A 22490-nucleotide genomic window follows, 5' to 3' on the forward strand; every position below is an offset into this window, starting at 1 on the left:
ATCCCGTGTCAGACGGCATGTGTGAGAAGGCAAAAACAAAAGGATAAGGAACGAGAAAGGTCCGTGGAAGGGCCGCAAAGAGCAATCGTAAGATTTGTGGGGTTTGGAGGATGAACATGGATTAAAATATAATTCTACAACTCAGTTTTGGGCTTACTTCGATTGTAAGAAAAAGTGTATCATGCGCTTTGAGTGTGCCAAAACAAGACGCGCCTAATGCGCCTCGATCATCCCAGTGTGCGATAAACGTCTAACGTGCCGTTATGTGCCAATTACCCCCAAAAACCAAAAAAAGTAAGCAGAACAGCCGTTCAGTAATGTAAAAAAGGCACGGGTGCATGGGGACCCGTGAAGATCGAAAGAGGTCAAAGATGCGCAAGCCACATCTAGCACTTGCCGGCTTGCCACATTTTGACGGATTTGACAGTCATACCACGCTCGGCACCTTCGCCCCAGGTTGGAAGCCACTCATCCTTGGCTGTTGCGATTGTTAGTAGGTTTTCTCTAGATAATAATGAGAATATGTGGAAAACGTACCATTCCAAAAGTCCCTAGGAGCAAAGTCGCTGCCATCGACCCACGGCTTGTTGCCCTCACCGTCAAAGAACCATCCATTCTGCGCACCGACAGCGACGTTGAGGATGAGGTAGAACTTCTGGTCAAATGGTGCATTGAGGCCACCCTTGATCCATGGGTTTTCCACAAGAGTGCCGTTTGCAGTAGTGACGCCGTTGAAGCCACCCTTCTTCCAGAGCTGGTTGTCCTCGGTGAACTTGTAGTACATGACCTGCTTGAGACGGGAATCGAGGAACAGGAACAGGTACTTCTCGGTCCACTCGAGACCAAAAGTGTGGTAGGTCGAGGCAAAGGTTTGGCGGCGGAAGAAAGCATTACCGTGTGTGTTGATGTAGCCGTCGTGCTTGGAGTTGGGACCCCAGTGGAGAGTCGAGGACATGAAGTCGTTACCTTCTGGGTAAGGCCATGCGTTTCCGCGGAACTCAGCAATGTCGATTTCTCCGCTGCGGGGCCATTCGCCGTAAACATTCTCTTCAGGCATCATCCCTAAACATCAGTGTAAGTATTCATCGATACTATGGCGCAGGTTTCATATGGAACGTACAGATGGCGGGCCACAACCAGTCACCCTTTGAGGTTTTGGCGACAACCTCGACACGACCGTACTTGATGGATTTCTTTCCCTTGGTAGTCATGCGTGCGGAACGAACAGGAGGAATGATGGCACCGGTGGTCGCGTTGGACCTGACACTGCAGGATTTGTAGTCGCTCGAAGTGCAAGAACCGTCACCGCCTGCCTTGGTGATGTTGAGCGTATAGCCATCGACGAGCTGCTCTGCAGTGATGCCCGTGGACTCGGTTGTCAGAGTCGGGACAATGTGGAGACCCTCGGCGTCAACATAGCTGTTCTTTGGGTCGTCGGTCGTCCAGTCGAACTCGCCGTTTCCGTAACCACCAGTCTAGGTGGGTGATTAGTTTGGCGAAAGTGGAATGTGGACATGGTTGCTTACCTGAATCTCATAGCCCCAGTTGGCGGGGTCAATCTTTTCAAAGTTGTCGTCCATAATGAGACATCCTTCGGGAACCTTGGCTTCACTGACACCTGTATATGCGATGTAACCGGAGAGACCCAAGCCGATAACTATGCAGGTCAAGGTGATCCAGTTGCCAATCTTGGTGCGCTTTATCCTTGGGTCATCCTTCCATGGCAGCTCACGCCTGGAATGTTGGTCAGTTTCTGCAAAAGATTGAAATAGGCATATAGGCAACATACTCTCCCCGTAGCCTGTAGCTCCTGAATGGTCGCGGTTGTTTCCGCAGTTCAGCATTGCCCATTTGGTTCGGGCCGAGTCCGAAGGAGAGGTTGGAGGGGTTCCTGGGCAGGTAGCTACCAGCTGCTGATTGATCGGGACGTCTTTGTGTCATGCCAGCGGGAATGCTTGGGACATCTTGGGATTGGGCCTCAGGTGCCGGAGCATCAGCTTCGGGGGCCTTCTTGCTACGCTTGAAGAGAGAAGGCATGTTTGCGCGGAGGAGGGGGAGGAGTAACGAGTGTGGAGTGCAAAAGTCCAAGAAGGGCTCGAGTGGTGAGCGGGCCGGGACGAGGGGGTTTATTGCCGAATCCAACTCTTAGAGAGGATATGTGATTAAACAACCAAAGCCGCGGCGGGAGACGCTGTTGAGAGCTGAAGTATCAATTCCTCAGCCAAGCGGTCTGGCTTTTTTTGCGGCTCGAAGAATCGATAGTAGGCTGGCTGGGCCGTCGTCGGGATGAGCGAAGTCTGACGGCTCTACCAGTCTAGATTTAGAACATTCGACACGTTCACCAGCACGAGTTGGCCTAGCCAACCTGATGGTTTCTGCATGCGCAAGGGGCACGACGTGGGCTGTGGCTTGATACCAGGGCGCAAAGTAGACTAGCGCTCGCCTAGATGCAGGTACCTAGGTTGCTGCCGCTAAGATAAGCACGCGGCTAGTGTGACAGCCTTGCAGTCATCAGCCCAGGATGTGCTGCCACGACACGTTTAGCGAAGCGACAGAGACTGCACCGCCCGTACTAGGCCCGAGGCTGATAGTCCACCATGGCGGCACAGGAGTCGGACGCCACGACATATCCTTTCTCTTCATGGTTCGTGCCTAGATTTAGCGCCCGGTCGATCTCGTCACAGTGCCGCGCGACTCATACCGTCCTCTGTCTCCCCCCTGCGAATAGATCGGGCTCGGGGTGGAACTGGAGTACCAGTCCGCTCAACCACTTTCTGGGACCGATACTAGTACAAAGACATCCCTCTAGAAACCTGTATGCCGTCGATACGATGCCCTCCCCCTCTCCGTATCTGCAAGTTGGTGGCCAGAATCCTGCAGCTCGGACGCTGGCCCATCGTTGTCGATTGACTTATCTGTAGGCCGGCTAAACACCGCGCTACCGTCCTGGTGCGTCGCACCTGGACGACTCCCCCTGCCGTCTGACTCTGTCGACTAGAACCTGATCTGACTCAAAAATATCCCGGGTGGGCATGGCGTCATGCAACAACCTCAAGGTTCGAGACAAACAGTCTGCGACGTGTGGCTGCCCAGTGGCGAGCTGCTTGGTGTGCTGGACATATGCCTTCAGTCTAGGCAGGCCATAGTGCTAATCTTAACAACGGGACATCCGCCAGGGTCCTTATCGCTGGGAGCGGGTGACAATGCGTAGCCAAGGGTATCGTCGACCACGTTGGACCTGTGCTGTCAAGCTACATCACGTTTCGGAAAAAACAAACGAATGATGAAGCAATTCGCAGGGTCCTAGGCCCGCGTCAGTTCATAGCAATATGTATGATTGTGTACGCTTACCCAGCAATCCACATGCGGCCTATTCTTCGATCTTGGCCCGCACAAACTTACCAGGATTTTGGCGTGGTTACTGGCCACCTCGGACGGTTTTGGACGCCAGGTGCCCGGTTTGGCCATGGTCAAAGCACCTCCAAGTGGTCCCGCTCTCCACCATTTCCTTAGTCGCCGTCAAGCTGAGGCTGGCTGGTAGATGGCGCTACGCAATGCCGAGGACGATAGTTGCCCTTTGCAAAAAGTAAATTCTCCTCGTCGGGACAAACGTCAACAGCAGCGGCAGAGCTAATGCTTAGCCGCCATTTTGTTGGCTCAGACACAAGCGTCGGAGACGCCAGCGACTATGAAACTTAGAGATGCCTCCTTTTGACCCCGATCTCGATCATGACAAACAATTCCAACTATCTTTAGGCCCATGAAGCACCCCTTCGTTATCGTTTAGTGGCCTTGCCCATCGTCCCGACACCGAGGCTCGCTGGGCGGAAGAGCGACCGGGGCGTGCACGGCAAGGTGTGTGATTTCATGTTAGGATCGCTAGGTTCACCTGGTGGCCCGAGACTCCGCCCATTCTGGATTATCATGGCTGCACGGCGGCGTTTGTGACAGACGCAGTGACCTTTTTCGGGACGCTCGCGTAGTGACTCTTGTTGAGATTCGAACGTGCTAGACCAGGGGAGACGCCGACTATTCAATAGTGTGTAGCATGAGTGTATCTCTGACCGTGGTGGCTACGGGCTGGACCGGGGCGGAGCTTCGCGTAGGTGAAGGAAATTCTGTACACACTACCCGCTGTGCCGCCTTGATAACCTCTGCTCTGCGACCCCTTCGGCTCAATTTCAGTTCTTCACTCTTGTCTCTTGTCACTCTTCGCAGGGCTACTTGCCCATTCCTTCGTTTCTGGGCCTTGAACGTCACGTTTGCCTCGAGGCATCCCCTTCGAGCCTTTTTTTACTATCGCTTAGCAATAATCCTCGTTAACCTGTGCTCACGTACTGTAATTGTTGTCACATGTCCAACATGTCTTCCGCCACCCCGTCCCAAGATGGGAACAGACCCGTCATCCCCTCAAGTAGGCAGTCGTTGAGTGACAGCGTCAGCGACTCGCGCTACTCGGTGCCCCAAACTCCCAATGGCCGACCTCCTGTGTCGCGACCCTTGACCATGAAGATTGATGAAGATTCGAGATACCGTGCTGTAAGTATCTCCACTCATGCATCACGTGCCATGGCGCTGATTTCCCCAGATCATCAAGCATCTCCACGCCAAGGCATGCTCAATGCGTTGGATGACTGCTGGAGCTCAATCACCTGGCTCTTGCGAAGGTGTCTTGATCCGCAAGGGTCAAGGAGAATATGTCTCGGAGCCCGTAACTGCAGACCAGGACCTCGTGGCTGCAGTCAAGAGAATCAACCCCGGTGTCGCTCTCACCATGAGCACCGATGGCACACAGGCCGTGTTCGATGTCCTCGAGCCCTTTGAAACCGAGTTGATGTTCCAGAACGGTTCCCAGATTCAAATATTCGAGTCCATGGCCGAAGTCGCTACATCTAGCACCATCCGCAAGTTCCAGTATGCTGCCCTCATCCGACAAGAAAGGCTCCTGCTTGTCTGGCACGATGACCTTGGTGCTATTCTTTCTCAGGCCATGGAAGTCGAGTCCAGGATCCTCGGTCTCGTCTGGGGTACAGCCAAGAACCCCTTCAGCGGCTTCGACAGCGCCGTTCAGTCCAGTGCAAACTCCACCCTTGGCGGCTCCACGATGGATTTCGACATGGGTAAGAAGGAAGACGTCGAAGTCTCCACAGAGGAAGTCGACGGCGACGCCGAGAAGGGACAAGGCCCCAAGGAATCACTTGCTCGTCCACTCATTTTCACCAGCTCCCTCTACATCGGTCTCGCCATGAGCTTGATCTTGGTTCCAGTCTTGGGACTTGGTAACAGAGCGCTTATCCTCGAGACCATGACCGACAAGTTCTACCCTCGTCTTCTGCTTATCCTCGTTGAACCATTCTGGATCGCCTTGGGTCTTTTCTTCGTCGTCGTCGTCTTGGGCAATGTCTTCCAAGTTTTTGGTCCTATCACTGGCGTTTTGACCAACAGTCGTTTCCACTCTGCCATCAAGCCGAATCTCGTCCAGGCCCGCTCTCTAGGTTTCACCCCGTCCACCATCACCATCCAGATGCCCATCTACACTGAATCTCTAGAGGGTGTCGTCAAGCCCACCGTAGCCAGTCTGCAAGCCGCCATCTCTTACTACGAATCTCGTGGTGGAACCGCACGCATCTTCATCAACGATGACGGTATGGCTGTCCGTTCTGAGGAGGACAACGAAAAGTTTCTGCGCTTCTACGAGAACAACAATATCGGATGGGTCTCGCGTCCCAAGCACAACCACGAGGGCTTCGTCCGCCGCGGAAAATTCAAGAAGGCTTCCAACATGAACTTTGCTCTCAACACCTCCAACCGTGTCGAGGATGTCCTCCAACAATTAGTCGACTCTCGCTACCCCGACAATGCCTCCATCACCGAAGAGCAAGAGCTTGCGCTATACCATGAGGCCCTCGACCAGGTTCTTACCGCCGACCCTCGCGCCAAAGCTGGTGGTAACATCCGTATGGGTGAGATTATTCTTATCGTCGATTCCGATACCATTGTTCCCGAAGACTGCCTCATGTACGGTGCCGCCGAAATGTATCTCTCGCCCGAAGTTGCCATTGTCCAACACGCCACTGGTGTCATGCAGGTTTCCTGGGATTACTTCGAGAACGGTATCACCTTCTTCACCAACCTCGTCTACGCTGCTATTCGCTTCGCTGTCGGCAGCGGTGAGGTCGCTCCTTTCGTCGGTCACAACGCCTTCTTGCGCTGGCAGGCTGTTCAGTCTGTTGGCAATCCTCCCGAAGAGGATGGCTACGTCTGCTTCTGGTCTGAGAGCCACGTTTCCGAGGACTTCGATATCGCGCTTCGTCTCCAGATTGCGGGCAACATTGTTCGTCTTGCCAGTTACCACGGCCGTGGGTTCAAGGAGGGTGTGTCACTCACCATCTTCGACGAACTGGATCGATGGGAGAAATACGCTTACGGTTGCAACGAGCTTGTCTTCAACCCCCTCCACACCTGGCTATGGAAGACCCCTTTCACCAAGCTCTTCCGCACCTTCCTCTGGTCCAACATCCAGCTTTCTTCCAAGATTTCCATCTGCGGTTACATCTTCTCGTACTATGCTATCGGATCCGCTGTTCCTCTTGGTGCTCTGAATTACTTCCTGGTCGGTTGGCTCAACGGTGAACTTGACAAGTACTACATCGAGTCCTGGAAGAGTAAGTTCATATCCTACCCCTCAATAGATCCTCCGCTAACATCATCTAGTCTTCGTCACCTTGCTGGTTGTCTTCAACTTGATGTCCAACGCCTGCTTTGCCATCATGCGTTATCGTATCGGTGAGGCCAGCCTTATCGGTGCCTTTGCTGAAAACATCAAGTGGATGCCCTTCTTTATGGTCTTCTTCGGTGGTGTCTCGTTCCACATCCTGCTCGCCATCTGCTCTCACATGTTCTGCATCGACATGAGCTGGGGTGCCACAGCCAAGGAGAAGGACAACTCCAACTTCTTCGCCGAACTGCCCAAGATCTGGAAGCGCTTTAAGTGGATGTACATGCTCATGTTTGCCTTCATCGGTGGCATGATTTACCTCGGCTGCTTCGCTCCTCACGGCTGGGAGATTACTGGCATGACTGCTGTTGTTCCGTAAGTACCATTTCCTACTCCTACTTGATTGGCCTGTCGCTAACGCTGCCCAGTTGGTCCGTCACTGTAATCATGCACTGCCTGGTGCCCATCGTCCTCAACCCGTCCTTGACGGTCTTCAACTACTAAGTTCGTTTTATGATTAGATGGTTTCTCTTTTTGTCGGATCAGCGGCTGCGGCGTTGGAAAATTGGCGGCCAGTTGGCATACTTGGTCGGGATACATGGAGCGGATTATCGCATCTAAAAGGGCCTCGTTTCCCTCATCATCATCGCCTTTACTAGACTCTCAAGGCTTTTCCTTGTGTTAATTTTTATTCAATACGAAATGGTATTTCCATACTCACAGTCGGTTCCTCTTATTGCGGGCCTGCCGTTCATTTTCCACTCAGCCTCTACCCCACTTCGGAGGTGATTGTTTCACATCCATTTTTTTCGCGTCTCCCCATTGTCGCAAGGTAATGGAGATGGAATCAAGATGAACATGAGTTGGTTGCAGTGCGTTGTGTCGTGGTGGTCAGCCGGATGTGTCGGGCAGCTCTGTGATATACATGAGCTGGACATCGCAGGGCAGGCACGCGGTGGTCGGGGCCAGCTGAAAAAGCAACGAGGCCCTCGACTGCGCACACCACCTGCACACACTCCAGCACTCGCCAGGTCCATTTGTGCGCCTTTGTCGAGCCGTTGGGTGCGCCATGTGGTAAGACGAGCCGTGGTCCTTTTTTTTCTGATAGGCTGACCGGATTCAAATTCCAAGTCTAGACTGCCACTTCAGCACACTCAACCATGGTGGGCGTCTTCAGCTTCAGTCCTCGGTTCAAGCGCCCGACGCGCTCATGATCGGACATGCATTCCAGACACGGCAACATCATCTATCGTGATCGGATTTTTTACCAGATGGCTTCTGTTTTACACTGTAGAACAGCCTAGGTTTCGCTTCTGATCCTCCGGGGCGTAATGCTGCACCACACGAGGCATCCCGATTTCCGCCTTGTGACATCGGTAGTGACGTGCGCGACCGATTCTGGGTAGCGCAACACATGGCTTGCCAGCTAAGTCTACTATCCACGATGACGCAACTTCTCTCCCAATGAAGAGTTTACGCATGATGGGTGTTAAGTCGCGTACTGATGTCCTTCAGCCTAAATCATACGATTTCCCGCTTAAGATGCACGAAAATGGCTTTGGGAATGTCCTCTCAAGCCTTAGCCTCCGCCACACAAACTAGGGTCGTCGGAGAATGCAGCGACTTGCGGACCCGGGTGTTCCAGAAGCTTGTGAGATCCGGGTGACCACAGCTCAACTGCCGTAGCTGAACCAAATCGAAGCAAATGGTACTTTGGCAAACTTGAGAAGACCAAAGTCACTCAAAGGGATGCTTAGGCATGGCACAAATCCCCGCCATCATACCCTCGGACACACTGGTTAGTGGTCTGTTGGCGACAACCCCACAAAACTTCTTGCTGGGCCCAACACTATGAGAAAACGAAGGGAGTTACATATATATATGAACTGGACTTTTCGTTCGATCATGCAGAGACCGATATCCGTGAATGGTGTCTCCTGAACGCCATCCTTGACACTGATACGCTGGGGCTGAGCATCATGCAACACTTACCTGCGAGTACAACGTTGATTTTGTATCACTTTCACTGAGAGTTTCCTGGCCAAAGGAGCCATTGTAGTGCTGTCAGCAATCCCAATACTTGATGCCTGCACAAAATCGTCATTTGGAAATCGATTGACTCATACTGAGAATTATACATGATCCATGAGATTCTACATTCTGTCCGCTCGGTTGCTTCAGTTGGACTTTTGCAGAACCAACAGTTTCGTCGTCTCACATCTCTTACGTATCATATGGAGGCTATAGAAACGAAGAACTACCACTGGAAATAGTTGGGCATGTAATAAGTTGATATGCATAGTGACATAGTTTTGAGGTTCAATTTGCATCATCTTGGATATATTATTTGAAGGACTTCCTGCAGGCAGCTGGATTCTTTGAGAGTGGGGCGATACCTCATGTCCAGCCTCACACATCAACATGCGTTCTTCATGTCCTAGTGCATGCGAAATGGAGAGGCTACCACCCGACTATTGATTACAGACAACCATCAAAGTTTAGACGCAGCTCGCCTTCTATTCAGTTTGCCTAGGATCGCTAAGTGGCTTTCAACCTGTATACTGGTCATGAGCACAGCCACAGGCGTACTCCGGGAACTGCAATACCCCACACCCAAATAACGTCAAACTCAAGCCCACGATAAGTCAAATGGCTCTGACTTACTCAATTACAATGAGAATAAACCAGGCAACCGTAACTATATCAAAACCTTATTAGGACGCTAGTCAAGTCTGAGTCTCGAGATCGTAGACTGGTAGCTAGTGGATGTAAGGCTGTGCGTACTTAGAGGAGGCTTAGCCCACGAGAACACTTGGCCTGTGTCATATTACTCTACCGTTTCCATCGAATGGGATTACTGTGCTCTTAGGTATGCCTTTTTCTCGACTGACCCAGGCTTTTGCTTCGCTTGTGGAGCATGGCATGGTGGTGGCTGAGCCGAACCAAGGCGAAAGTCAGCCGCGGCTGAAAGCAGCAACTGATATTTGATCTCTGGCATGATTGCAATCTTCAACCTGTAATTCATTCGAGCGTCAACAATGGGCTGGTTTAGCAACCGCAAAAGCAGTTCCAAAGGACTGTCAGTTCCACCAACCGACGCACCAGACTCCACACCGGAAGTGTTCAGTACAACAGTCTCTGGCGTGAATCCTCCTCGTATATCTCAATACGGATTTTCACTAAGCCCTAATAACGGGCATCGCTCAATTTGGCAGCCTGATTTCATAGTCAGTGAGACGATACCTTCAGCAGCGTCGGTAGAGGTCGGATCCAACGAAGTTCACGAAAACTCGTCAACATCACACCGCTCATCAGAGAAAACAGCATCTATTGAAAAATCACGAAACAATACTCCAAATCATACACGCAGTGCTTCAGTCCAGCTCCAGCCGACGTCACTCGTCAATTCGGTAATATCAGCGGATTTCAATCAGCATGCCCATCCTCGGCAATCCACAACTCCTACAGCGGACCAGTTTTCTGTCCTACCTCCGACCCAAACAGTTAGTTCGCCGACTATCGGTAGTCTGACCAAGCCAACATGCTCTTTAAACCTCATGTGCTACAGATCTGGCAGCCAGGGCTGCGTAAGACGCCAAATCCATGTACTCAGTCAAGCCCGGTTGGGCATATCTCGAGATAATTACACCAAAATAGTTTCCATAAAGAATTCAGGTGGTTTGATTCGAAGCGATGAAGAGTTCTTCGCTGCCCTCCATCGCGAATACGAACACCATATTTGTGGCTTCTGGCGACGATACCTATCCCTCAAGACGCTAAGACGGATTCGACTCTTATCGTATACGCCTTCGACCCGCCCGGAAGTTGTGCCGATGGATGACTTCACCCTGCAAGAAATGTTCTATGCGTACCAACACTCCAAAAGCATAAAGACGGAATCAGAGTGGATTGACTGGGTGTTCCGGCTTCGCCAGGAGGACCGCCGTCATGCTCTAGAATTTGTGGAGGGCTGGAGCGGCTTCCGCATTGGCCTTGTTGGGTCAGTGCCGTGGATCGCGGCGACTGTAGTAGGTGTTGCGTGGACCGCAAGAGGTGGTGATGCACAGACGGCTTTTACGGTTGCTGCTTTCATTCTGACGGTTGGGACTTGTAAGTTATGACGCTACTGTGAATTTTCTCTGCTTACTTGAGTCAGCTTTGCTTGCGCTCCTTGCTATCGTTAGCAAGATTGAATCTTGAATTGCACTGCTGAAGTCTATTTCTTCTGACTTGAACTTTTCCAGATTTGGCATCATACCCATAAACGTAATTTGCTTCTTCTCCGCAATGTCCAAGAGAAACTTTGTTCGGCAGCCTGGGGTATCTTATTCGCTAATTACATATTGCGCGATCGCATCCGTTTTGCATGGGAAGCAGATGAAGCAGGCCAAGCATAGAGAAGCGACTTGCTTAGCAACTTTGTGCTGTTTCGATATTTAGTGGAGCACTATGGGGTAATGTGCTTTGCGTTCAGGAAATATGGGGCGCGCCTGAGCAGCGAGATGGAGACGCTGGAGTGCTGGCAAGCATTCATTGGGCCGGGTGAATCCTTCCAGGCAGCATATATGCTGGGATGCGGCACAGTGCTATGCAGTGGATTTCTCTCTAACACCTGCTTCTATAAAAGGGCATCTGAAGAAGAGTGTACTCTCCCTCATTGATTTCGTCTTCGTTACCGCATTGTCGAAGCTTACTTATGGCCATGTCGCGACAGAATTCGTTTATTTTCAGCCCCGGTCGCAATGAGACTCAACGGCTCGCCGAGAGGAGCAGTTCTTATTGCTCCGAGTGCCTTAAGAAGGTTTTCAAGAAGATTCCATCGGAAGACAAAGATACAAGCTTCCATCGGGATATTCATGAACTAGTTAACTGCAGCAATCGATGTGAGCTGTGTAAATATATTTGTAATCTCTTTGGAAAACCTCACTTAGAAGATTTTATCGCTCGGGCCAATGAATTTAATATGAAGCCAGTAGAAACTCTTGGTCCCGATGCGGCGAAGACCTTCGTCTATCACGATGGCGGATACTCAAGTTTACTATTCTTATCCCGCGCGCCGAAAACTGCACCGACAGTAAGCATCAGGTATGACACCAGCGACTCACTCTCAGATGTAAATGGGAATTTCGATCACGCTATTGTATCCATATCTCTCAACCATTTTGTTAGGACGGTAGGAGACGCGAGATCCTTTTTTCTTTATATGGAAGCTGGTACGCCTCGTGTGTTCTTGGCCAGAATAGCCAGAAGTTTCTAACCATTTGCAGGGAGAGCATTCAACCGCCCAATATGGAGTGGACTAGAGCCAGTTGATTTCCGATCACGAAGCGCAACGATCCGTGAATGGCTCACCGAATGCGAAACGTCCCATCCAAACTGTCGGAGGTCTCCGAAGCCAGACGCCCAGTTAGCAACACGTATACTCGATGTTCAAGAGCTTGAAACCGACCGTTATTCGGTCAATCTCGTCTCAACTAAAGGAACTGACTTGTACAGTAGACCTTACATCGTCCTGACTCATGTATGGGGTGGTATAGAGCCGCCTTGTAAGACAACTAAGAGCAACATAGCGAAATACTATGACAGCGGCATCGATTTCGATAGTCTCCCAAAGACCTTTCAAGATGCCGTTCGTCTTACCGTAGCTATTGGATTTAGGTACCTTTGGATAGACAGTTTGTGTATCATCCAAGATGACACAGAAGATTGGCAGCGAGAGAGTGCCAAGATGGCAGCAATCTATGGTGCAGGTACTATTACTCTCTCTGCAACTAGTGCCGAAAATAGCCATGGAGGATGTGGCCTGTCTCCAAAGCTTCAGTCCGTAATTCGATTTTGCAGTACTGACCCCGGACGCCCTGACTTTGCCGTCAAGGAAAAATACTACTTTCTTCGTCATCCGTCAAGCACCATCACAGGGCAGCTGCGTCGTGAACCGGTTTATAAAAGAGCATGGATACTGCAAGAAAAGATTCTCTCGCGTCGGATTTTACATGCTACCTTCTCTCAATTTGTGTGGAAATGTAACGTAATCACGGAGAGCGAAGATGGCATAGCGTATAATCAGAAAACGTATTTGCCTCCGGATAAAGCATGGTGTGTCGGGAATAGAGGGTTTCCACAAAAGATGTGCGATAGTGGTAATGGCGAACTTGATGTCTTTGAGTTCGAACACCGTTGGTGGTGGGATTGCGTAGCCGATTACATGAAGCGCTCCCTCACCCGTACAAGCGATCAATATGCCGCCCTGGCTGGCATTGTGCAATTTCATCAAGACATTTCCGGCAATAGACCAATTTTAGGTCTATGGGAACGTCATCTAACTCTTCATCTGTCGTGGAAAGCATTTCACGACCCTCGAGAGCATAAAACGCCTCTATTAGATCGAGCTGATTGTCGACCAAGTTGGACATGGATGTCTTTTCCTCATGGCAGCGTCAACATCAGTCCACCAGATTGGGGAGAACTCGCGGTTAAGAAACTAAGAGTAGGAGACTTGGGTATTGTGTATCAAGCCGCAATTTTGAACACAGATATAAAATGGAGCGGCGAACCGCTGACATCCGATCCAAGTGGTAGCACCATCAACATTCGCGGTTTCATGCGTCGCATGCGAAAGCCCAAGCCACTTCGGACCGCAATGCATAGTCGGTTACGCTTGGATCCAGGAGTTACCGATGAGGGCGGGGAGTGTGGCGAATACGACACGTTTGCTCTTTTCGCCTACGTGCGCAGTGCCGTCTTAATCAATCTACCGCCTACTATCACAACAGCATACTTAGTTGTTCAAGCAATTGGTCCAGAAGAAGAGGGTCTTTATAGGCGTATTGGGGAGCACGCGTTAACAGAGGATTTCGATATGGATGGTAGCCCAGACTATGTACCTGAGGGTGTTCAGAGGGAAATCACGCTTGTCTGATCTAGAGGCAACGTATCACAGCTGCCCGAGATATGTAGTGGGAGCCTTGGAGTGGAGAAAAGAAAATATTTAAGCCATACAATGTCATGTTGCGGCCGATCAGGTGGGCAGTCGTGTAGCTGATGGACCCCGCTACGTCAGCTCCGGAGCTTTGGCGGGGCAGCTCAACCAAGTTGAGAGCTGAAACAAGCACTAGCTATACAAGATCCTCTCACACCTTTTGCTTCTACCTCTTCTCCAGCATTCTCCCATACCCAACGTTTTTCTTTCGAATAAACACAAGAGCATACGAAGACACTAACATGATGCCGCAGTTCAGCGACATCTGGCTACCATGCCTGATTCTGCTTGTCTTTTGGGCTCGCCCCACCGCAGCTTTTGGTGCGGGCAACATCGCAAGCATGAGCTCCATTGAGGGACAGAACTGGCGCCATGGAGATATTGAGGACACCCTTCTTACGCTGCTCATCAGCGGTCATACTGGCAAGAAATTCAGCAAGATGGACGTCAAGCGTGTCTACTTTGGCAACTGGCTGCGCGACTACTCGCAAGCAGTCGATGTGGGCACTGTCAAGATGGTCTCAGCAGAGGCGATTCGCATCCTACTATGGGTTCTTGGCTTCATGAGCTTCGGATACGGCACCAAGGAGTTTGAGGTTACTCGTGACCGCCTTGGCTGCTACAGGCCGGAGGAGCACATCGACAACCCCAAGGTGAGTTCTGCAGCTTATCCGATCGGGCACACATGCTGACCCTTCAGGACTATGCTGACAACATCGATGCCCGCGACTACGATCGCCGCCTACGAGCTCCTGTTGACGAACGCCGTGAGCTCAGTATCGATGAGAAGACCGGCCTGAAGAACTACATTGCCTCAGAAGAGTTGGGCATCACAACATCGGCTGGCATGGTCCGCGACCTGCTCGCACGTTGCATTGATTTGGGTCAACGCTCTGGAGGACGAGGTCCCGACTTTTACGAGGCTCTGCGTCTTCTCGGTACCGCCACACACTGCCTGGAGGACTACGCTGCCCACTCCAACTACGTTGAACTTGCCTTGATAGAGCTTGGTGAACATGCCGTTTTCCCCCATGTAGGTAAGAATGCTCGCTTCTACGTCGCGGAAGCCAAGAAGGAGGTCTACCCCATCGTCACCGGTACCTTTGGTGGTGTCGATTTCTTGCACTCTGTATGCGGAGAGATTACAGACAAAACTACCCAATCCGAGCTTCAGGAGCTTGAGGGTGCCATCTCCAACGCCGACAGGAGCAAAAACAAGAGCAAAATTAAGGAGCTCCTCGAAAAGCTCCCAGAGGGCATCTTTGGTGGTAAAGATGAGTCCAGCAAGGCTGATGAGCTCGAAAACAATGCCAACGCTGCAGTCATGGGAAATATGCGCATCACCCCTAAGGATCCAGAGGAATTTACTCAACAGATTGGGGAACTAGTCAAGCAAATCTACCCCATTATGGAGTTCCACGATGAGATTATGCAATCCATTTCTGAATTCATCGAGAAGATTCCCATCTTGCCGGACCTGATCGAGGAAGTCCAGAACCAAGTAACCATCTTTGTCTTCAGTCTACTTGCTCCCTACGTCTTGCCTATTCTCAGCCAAGTAAAGACTGAGCTTGAAGAGGGCTCGACCGAGGTCATTGCAAGCTCTCGCGACAAGCAGCATATCGTTTTCAACGATGATGACTGCACTGACCCCACTCACAGCATGCTTTCCAAGGATCACTTTTCCAACGTCCTTAATGAGCCTGCTGGACGAGTAGCTTCGGCCACGATTGCCTGGGCTGTACCACAAATTGTCCAGTGCTGGGATGGCCAAGCAGACCCGACGCAGACCATTGACACCATCATTGAAGGTGTGTTCCACCACCCTGCCTGTGTCGATATGGAACCGAAGACAAAGATGATGGAAGGCCGTGCGATCATGTTCAACACTGTTAGCAAGTGGTGGGATTCCAAAGATGATGATGCAAAGGTCGAGTTCCGCAAGCAGCTCAGCCGCGAGGGTGTACGAAATGGCAAGAACCATAAAGAAAATATTCATGACAAGGGGCATGGCTGCGGTAAACCTCTGGGTATGGCCAATAACTTTGGCCCAGCAAGCAGCAAGACGGGCACCAATGCACAGATTCAACAAGCTTCCGATCATGTGGGTAAGCTTGCAGGTGAAGCTGTTGGTGGTGGCGCCCTCGGCGGTCTTGTTGGGGGGCTTGTTGGTGGCATTGGAGGCTCTATTCTCGGAAACGCTTTCAATGAGCAGGAGAGGAAGAGCCGCAAAGAAGAGAGTTATGGCAACGACGGCTCCTACACTCAGTCGTACTCGGAGACGGGGCACCACCAGGCGTCTTCATACGGTGACAGCGATCGCTACGGAAGTGCCCAGTATCAACAGACCCAGTACCCAGGCGGTGGGCGTCGGGAGGAGTACTCTCGTGAGGAACGAGATGACCGTGGTGGATCATACAGCTACCAGCAAAGGGTTGAGACCTCAAACTATAGTGGATCTGGCGGATACGAGCGTCATGAAGAGCGTCGTGTTCAGCAAGGGAGTGAATGGCGGTCTGAAGAATCACGTGAGGGTTTCGACCGATCAGGACAATACTACTCGGAAGAGAAAGAGTAAGTAGCTTGCTTCTAACGTAGCAGACATGTGCTAACACTTGATTAGGCGACGCGGTAAGTCCAAGAAGCATGACGACGATGATTCCAACGACTCGGGCGACGGAGATTCCTATGAGAAGCGCATGAAGAAAGAACGCAAGCAGCGTGAAAAGGAAGAAAAGAAGCATCACAAACACCACAAACACCATAAACACGGTAGTCGTTCTGGAGACTCGGACGACGATGCTGACAAGCGTCGATCAGGTTCGGGAGAATACAAGCGTCGCTCCCGCTCTCGTTCTCGTGAGCACGGGCGCCGCCGTGAAAAGAGCGGCAGTCGCTCGCCCAAGCGTTATTCGGGCGGCCACAGCCAGGAACAGCGCTACGGTGAGGAATCAGGATACGGTCGCCAACAGCAAGACTACGGCCGTGAAGAATCATACAGGTATGAAGATCTAGGACATGGCATTCACCCTAAAAACAATGGCCATAAACAGTCTCAGAACGTTGTTGACTCTTACAGTTCCGGCGGATACGGTCGCCAAGAAGGATCAGGCTATGGTCGTCAAGAAGAGTCGGGCTATGGTCGCCGAGAAGAATCAGGCTATAGCCGTGAGGAGTCTTCCCGTCATGGCAATGAGTCTTCTGGTGGGTACGGCCGTTCCGATGGCCTTGAGTACGGTGGCGAGCGCCCTGAGAGATCATATGGCGCTTCCGGCGTGCCTGGAGGCTTCGGTGGAGATGAGGATGAATATGGCCAGAGGAGACAAGAGTATGGCTCAGGCAGGTCTGGTGGTCAATATGGGGGCTCCGGCGAATATGAGAATGATAGTTATGGAAGGCGATACTAAGTATGACGTCCCACAGGTGGGGTGTCTCATGCTTATGTGCTGTGCTTGGAGCACCATGATGACTTTGTTGTAGTACCTGAGTAAGCACTTAGTGCAAATGACTGATGACTTATTGCCAAGAACGATATGCAATTCTTTGAAAAGTGTACTTGTGCTAGGCGAAACGTGGAACTCACGTACCAGATATATGCAGAAATCGTCATTTCTTACAGATTCAGTTTTATCTTTGGTTTCTAGATCTAGATCAGAGTGCGTGGCCCTAGTGCATAGAGTGGACGTCTTTACCCTGCTATGATCTTAACAAGATCCGACCTTTTCCTAAATGATGTAACCTGGCTGTTCATGTGTATTCAAGCATTCTCTCTTTCTCTATGGTACCTTATAGAAGGCGATTGAATCAGGTCCATGTCAGACGGATTGAACACAAGAATGACTTGAAAGGATCGACGTGGCCCGTCTAGTACATGAGTTTTGTAGATGCTGAGGCAATTGAACGCATGGACATTGGTCTTCATTGTGCATTACTTTTTTTTTACCAGATTGAAGATTTGGGTATCGAGAACGCGCAACAGCATGCTATATTTCAGGAAATATAAGAGAAACAAGGCCTGGTGCATGGTCGTTGTAAATGTACAAATACGTAGAACACGTGAAGGCGAGATGGGCGTGACCTGTTGCGCGCAGCTTAAACGCGCTAGTACCAAGCCGGGACCATGTCAACCCTCACGTTGGAAAGATTGACCAGAACGCGCCAACGTCACTAATTCCACTCTACTGTGTTTCTCTAACCGTTTGTTTTACCCTTGGTGCCGACAAAATGACGAGCATTGACGAGCTTTTCAAAGGCGCAAACGGCTCTGCAAAGCGCAAGTTTGAGAACCCAAAAGAAGCCGATCCAACGCAATCGTACAAATCCGCAAAGCTAAACGGAAATGGCGACGTAAAGGGCTCAGCGCAAGCCTCGGTAGCCGACGAAGAAGACGATGATGAGGCTGGTCCTTCATTACCACCGGATTTCGACGACGGCCCAGGCGACGATGACGAGGGACGATTCTTTGGCGATGGCTTGGACGAGAATGCGCGAGATGCCATGGAATACATTGATGCGCTAGATGGCGATGAGGCGATAGGAGAGGAAAAGTACGATGTTCCCTGGGTGCGCAAACTGGCGCTCAACTTTGAGAAGAAGGTCAACAAGAATGCTTCGCTACGCGCAAAGTATGAAAACGATCCAACAAAGTTTATGGAGTCGGAGGGCGGTTTGGATGAAGGCATAAAGGCGCTGAGCATATTGTCAGAGCACCCGGAGTTATACGAGGAATTCGCAAAGAGCACAGCAGCGTCAAAGTTGGTGGAACTACTGGCGCATGAGAACACAGACATTGCAATCGCTGCGATTGAAATGATATCGGAGCTTACAGACGAGGATGTGGGAGGAGAGCAGGAGCAATGGGATGCGCTCGTGGTGGCGTTCATGGAAGCAGATTTGGTCAGCCTGCTCATCTCCAACTTTTCGCGCTTCGACGAAACCGACGAGGCCGACGCATCTGGCGTATACAATTCGCTCAGCGTAATCGAGAATCTACTGTCACAACCAGCAAATACGGACTTAATAGGGAAGGAAACCACACTAATAAAGTGGCTACTGGTCAGAATTCAAAAGCCCGAGAAGCCAACATCACAAAACAAACAATACGCCGCCGAGATTCTCTCTATCCTCACACAATCCTCGCGACCGAACCGAAATCACGTCGCCGAAGCCAACGGCGTTGAAATCTTCCTCACAAACCTCGCGCCGTACCGACGAGACGATCCAGAAAGAGACAGCTACGAAGAAGAATACATGGAAAACCTCTTCAACTGCCTCTGCTCCATAACCGAAGAGCCCCTTGGCAAATCTAAATTCCTCGAAGCTGAAGGCGTAGAACTCTGTCTCCTCTTCATCCGCGACGGCAAAACAAGCAAAAGCCGCGCCCTAAAAGTCCTCGACCACGCCTGCGGCTACGCCTCAGATCCTACATCAGACCCCTCCTCCAACAACAACAACAACAACAAAGGCAAAGCCGCCGCCCAAGACCAAGACGCAGCGCCTTTATCCAACAGCGCAATGGCCGTCTGCGACAAAGTCGTCGAATCCCGCGGTCTTAAACCGCTCTTTTCAACTTTCATGAAGTCCAAGAAACTAGATCCCCAACAAACCGAACATATTCTTTCGATCTTTGCATCCCTATTGCGTTCGCTACCCGGAAATTCGGACTCGCGGTTCCGCCTCCTCGCCAAGTTCCTCGAGAAAGATTACGAAAAGATAACTAAACTCGTGGCGCTACGCCGGGACTACGTAGCCCGCCTTGCAGCATTCGATGCGCGGAGTGCGGCGCTAAAACAAGGATTGAGCGACAAGGAGCTGGAAGAGTGGGAGCTGGAGAATGTGACGGAGAGGTTAGGCGAGGGGCTGTATTGTTTGGAGCGGATTGATGCGGTTCTGGCGTGGTTGGTGGCCGAGGATGTGGGGGCGAAAAGGGCGGTGCAGGAGAGGTTAGCGGAGAGGGATGAGGGGTTGGAGGATGTCAAGAGGACGTTACAGGCGCAGTTGGATGGGGTGTTGGCAGTTGAGAAGGCGGAGAGGGATATGTTGGAGACGTTGGTTGGGTTTTTGGAGTAGGCTTGACGGGACAGGGAGATTGGGGGGTTGGATTTTGTATGATTATGTGTGAGGGGAGTTTGGAGAGATGTGTGGGATACCTGGTTGCTATGACGAGAACTTGGAATAGGGAATGTAAATTTCCATGCGTGTTGGTATCATGGCGATACTAGATCTCTGATATATACATATAGCCAGTTGATCAAATGCAGATCAATGGTTTGCCCAGATGAAATTGCTCTCCATACCAAGTCAGCTAACCCATGCTCTTCGTTCATCTTTTTTCTTCTTTTCTCACTTTAGACTTCATGCAGACATCAAAATAGAACCTTAGTAATACCTTCTCTAAACACTTACCTACCCCTCTGCTTCAAACTCATACGCATTCGACTTATGCTTGGGTTCAAACTTGAAGTGCTCATGAGCCGGACCAAGGAACATTTCACTGTCACACCGTTAGCCACCCATACAATCTTCCTGATCACAACACAAATAACATACCTAATCTTAATCCAATCCTTATAATGCTCACTCGCCATCAACGTCTCCAACTCATTGCGTCCCTTAAACCTCGGTGGCCGATCATTAATATGCGGCGGCAAATGCTCCAGCAAGCCCACGGGCACATATCGATGCGCGAAGCTCAGCCACTCGAGCAAAAAGCGGCGCGTAGTCCCGATGCCCATCTCATCGGAACCCCAAGTCTGGAGGCCGTATTTTGTAAATTTCTCAATGTATGAAAGGCGCTCGGTGGCGGACTTGTCGAGGTACTGGCCCTGTTCGATTTCCTCGAAGAGCCAGGGTTTGATGAGGGCGCCGCGGCCAGCCATGACGGTGTCGACTTTTGCATTCTCGAGGTGGTTGTAGTAGTCGATGTGGGAGTAGAAGTCGCCGTTGCCGACGAAGTAGACGTGGCCGCCGTTTGCGAGGTCGCGGGGGTCGGCTTCGGCGATGGTGTCAGTTTGGGCGTCTTTTTCTTTGCGTAGGCGGTTGATGAGGGCGGAGCACTCGGCGATGTAGGACCAGTCAGCGCTCTTGGTGTAGCGCTGTTGCTTGCTGCGACCGTGGAGTGTGATGGCTGCGATGCCGGATGTGCCTTTGCCGGATTCGACGGCTTCATGACCGCCTAGAACGAGACGCTTGATAAGCTTCTGTGCGGTGGGGTGGTTGTCTTTTGTGCCCATGCGGATCTTGACGGTAATGGGGACTTCTTTGGAGACATAGGCCATGCCACGGAGGATATGTTCTAGTTTTGCTTCGCTGTCTAATAGTGCAGAGCCGCTTCCCTTTTCGCAGACGAGGTTGATCGGACATCCACAGTTAAGGTCAATGGCTCGTAGCTTGGGGCAGTGGTCAGTTAGCACTTCGACGGTCTTTGTAGCCAGCCATGGCTTGTTCGCGGCGATTTGGGCACCGAATTTGAGGTCGGTAGAATTGTCGTAACCCTGCACAACAGTGTTCTCAGCTAAGAACTTAGGTGGGCTAATCTCGGATTCGTGAGCCTTCATGAGTGCCCATTCGCCTTTATCACCTTGAATCAGAGGCATGCCCATGGCCATCTCGCTCCATGTCACTTGGCAACCAAAGTCTATACAAAGTCGTCGGTAGGGCAGGTTACCCTGGGTAGTAAGAGGTGCGAGCATTGGTGTCTCAGGTCCGTAATATAGTCTTCGCTTCTCGGACGGTCTGAAAGGCGCTTCGACATATTCTGCCCTGCGCGCTTCCTTCTCCTCCTTGAGAATCTCCGGGTCCATCTGAGCAGCATCAAACATGTCTCGCTCGTTCCGGCTATTGCTTTCAATCCACTGCAGGTATTGATCAGATCGTGGTGTGCCGATCTTCCGTCTCGACAGGCCAAACTTGACTTCCTTGGGCACAATATTAACAACTTCAGCTTCGGCCTCGTCGTCATTGCCAGATAGCTTCGCCTTGAGTTCGGCATTCTCTTTCAGTACCAGTTCTTTTCTACCGTCCTCGGTGGTACGCTCTTCAGAGTGGCTGCCAACAAAACGGCACTTCCAACCAAAATGACAGAATCCTTTGACGGCATAAATTGGGCACTGACCATCAAAAGTGGTCAAGTCTTCTCGTCGGCCCTCCTTCAGGTACTTGCGGAGGTCGTGTTCAAACTTGCATTTTTCGCCAAATGGACAATCCTTGGGTGAGAATTCATTGTACTGTGCGCGAGTACCGCAGAGAGGTATCTTGTCGCGCGAGCTTCCAAAAGTGCGACTGGTGTTTTGGCCTTTCTGCTTCTTTTCTTTCTTGTTCTTGTTCTTGCCCTTGCCTCTGGGAGCATCGCGGGCATCAGTCTTAGCCAGGCCTTCAGATTTGTGGTCAGCATCAGCCGCCTCAGCCGCGTCGTCGTCAATCACATGATCCCTTGCGTCGACCTTGTTGTCGTTTCGATGTATCAAGAATCTAGTGTTCTTAGCACGTGAGTCCCTCTATGTTGGCGATGCAGCATACTCGGCCTTGATGGGCGCAACACCCTTGACCCGCTTGAAAGAAGTATCAGCAGCACCCTCAGCTTCTGGAGTGCTCGTTCTAGCTCTCTTCTTTGGGCTTGAGGGCGCCTCAAATTTCACATCAACCATGCCATTGCCACCATTTACGCCGTTGGAATCGAGTGCGACACCGCCGTCGGTTAGCTGGTGGGCAGGTTCGACCCCGTTTCCGTTGCTAGTAGACATTGTGTGGCGCAACGAGAAGCAGGTTCTTGATATGTTGTTGGCGTTGGCGCTC

The 22490-nt window shown here is 51.2% G+C and overlaps 7 protein-coding genes across 7 annotated transcripts; 5 read left to right on the forward strand and 2 right to left on the reverse strand.

Annotated features, from left to right (window-relative positions):
* Positions 1-184: 184 nt before the first annotated feature.
* COCSADRAFT_347424 (glycoside hydrolase family 16 protein) lies at positions 185-2037 on the reverse strand (the record flags this gene model as incomplete). Its single annotated transcript, XM_007706571.1, has 5 exons — positions 185-478; positions 538-1062; positions 1121-1475; positions 1527-1734; positions 1790-2037. 5 exons carry the CDS (start codon positions 2035-2037, stop codon positions 387-389), a joined length of 1428 nt encoding a protein of 475 aa, XP_007704761.1. The 3' UTR covers positions 185-386.
* A 2135-nt stretch (positions 2038-4172) lies between these two features.
* COCSADRAFT_40950 (uncharacterized protein) lies at positions 4173-7480 on the forward strand. The gene is made up of 4 exons (XM_007706336.1): positions 4173-4539; positions 4589-6665; positions 6715-7093; positions 7147-7480. The coding sequence occupies exons 1-4, from the start codon at positions 4363-4365 to the stop codon at positions 7220-7222; spliced, it is 2709 nt and encodes a 902-aa protein (XP_007704526.1). The 5' UTR covers positions 4173-4362; the 3' UTR covers positions 7223-7480.
* A 2276-nt stretch (positions 7481-9756) lies between these two features.
* Positions 9757-11117, forward strand: COCSADRAFT_193898 (uncharacterized protein; the record flags this gene model as incomplete). The annotated part of the gene is made up of 2 exons (XM_007706572.1): positions 9757-10828; positions 10875-11117. The coding sequence occupies 2 exons, from the start codon at positions 9757-9759 to the stop codon at positions 10916-10918; spliced, it is 1116 nt and encodes a 371-aa protein (XP_007704762.1). The 3' UTR covers positions 10919-11117.
* A 564-nt stretch (positions 11118-11681) lies between these two features.
* Positions 11682-13637, forward strand: COCSADRAFT_101130 (uncharacterized protein; the record flags this gene model as incomplete). The annotated part of the gene is made up of 2 exons (XM_007706573.1): positions 11682-11931; positions 11986-13637. 2 exons carry the CDS (start codon positions 11682-11684, stop codon positions 13635-13637), a joined length of 1902 nt encoding a protein of 633 aa, XP_007704763.1.
* A 305-nt stretch (positions 13638-13942) lies between these two features.
* On the forward strand, positions 13943-17104 carry COCSADRAFT_30558 (uncharacterized protein; the record flags this gene model as incomplete). The annotated part of the gene is made up of 3 exons (XM_007706270.1): positions 13943-14350; positions 14398-16271; positions 16321-17104. The coding sequence occupies 3 exons, from the start codon at positions 13943-13945 to the stop codon at positions 17102-17104; spliced, it is 3066 nt and encodes a 1021-aa protein (XP_007704460.1).
* A 676-nt stretch (positions 17105-17780) lies between these two features.
* COCSADRAFT_254249 (uncharacterized protein) lies at positions 17781-19934 on the forward strand. The gene has a single exon (XM_007706574.1). The coding sequence runs from the start codon at positions 17922-17924 to the stop codon at positions 19764-19766; it is 1845 nt and encodes a 614-aa protein (XP_007704764.1). The 5' UTR covers positions 17781-17921; the 3' UTR covers positions 19767-19934.
* A 168-nt stretch (positions 19935-20102) lies between these two features.
* On the reverse strand, positions 20103-22342 carry COCSADRAFT_100973 (uncharacterized protein; the record flags this gene model as incomplete). The annotated part of the gene is made up of 3 exons (XM_007706575.1): positions 20103-20190; positions 20247-22166; positions 22215-22342. The coding sequence occupies 3 exons, from the start codon at positions 22340-22342 to the stop codon at positions 20103-20105; spliced, it is 2136 nt and encodes a 711-aa protein (XP_007704765.1).
* Positions 22343-22490: the final 148 nt, after the last annotated feature.

Source organism: Bipolaris sorokiniana (assembly GCF_000338995.1).
Source record: "Bipolaris sorokiniana ND90Pr unplaced genomic scaffold COCSAscaffold_16, whole genome shotgun sequence".
Classification (NCBI taxonomy): domain Eukaryota; kingdom Fungi; phylum Ascomycota; class Dothideomycetes; order Pleosporales; family Pleosporaceae; genus Bipolaris; species Bipolaris sorokiniana.

Excerpts from the sequence above, each read along its gene's own strand:
- COCSADRAFT_254249 (XM_007706574.1), top strand. The coding sequence starts at position 17,922 with ATGACGAGCATTGACGAGCTTTTCAAAGGCGCAAACGGCTCTGCAAAG.
- COCSADRAFT_40950 (XM_007706336.1), top strand. The coding sequence starts at position 4,363 with ATGTCTTCCGCCACCCCGTCCCAAGATGGGAACAGACCCGTCATCCCC. Across the intron at positions 4,540-4,588 it reads AAGATTCGAGATACCGTGCT|ATCATCAAGCATCTCCACGC; the intron begins GTAAGTATCTCC and ends TGATTTCCCCAG. Across the intron at positions 7,094-7,146 it reads GGCATGACTGCTGTTGTTCC|TTGGTCCGTCACTGTAATCA; the intron begins GTAAGTACCATT and ends AACGCTGCCCAG.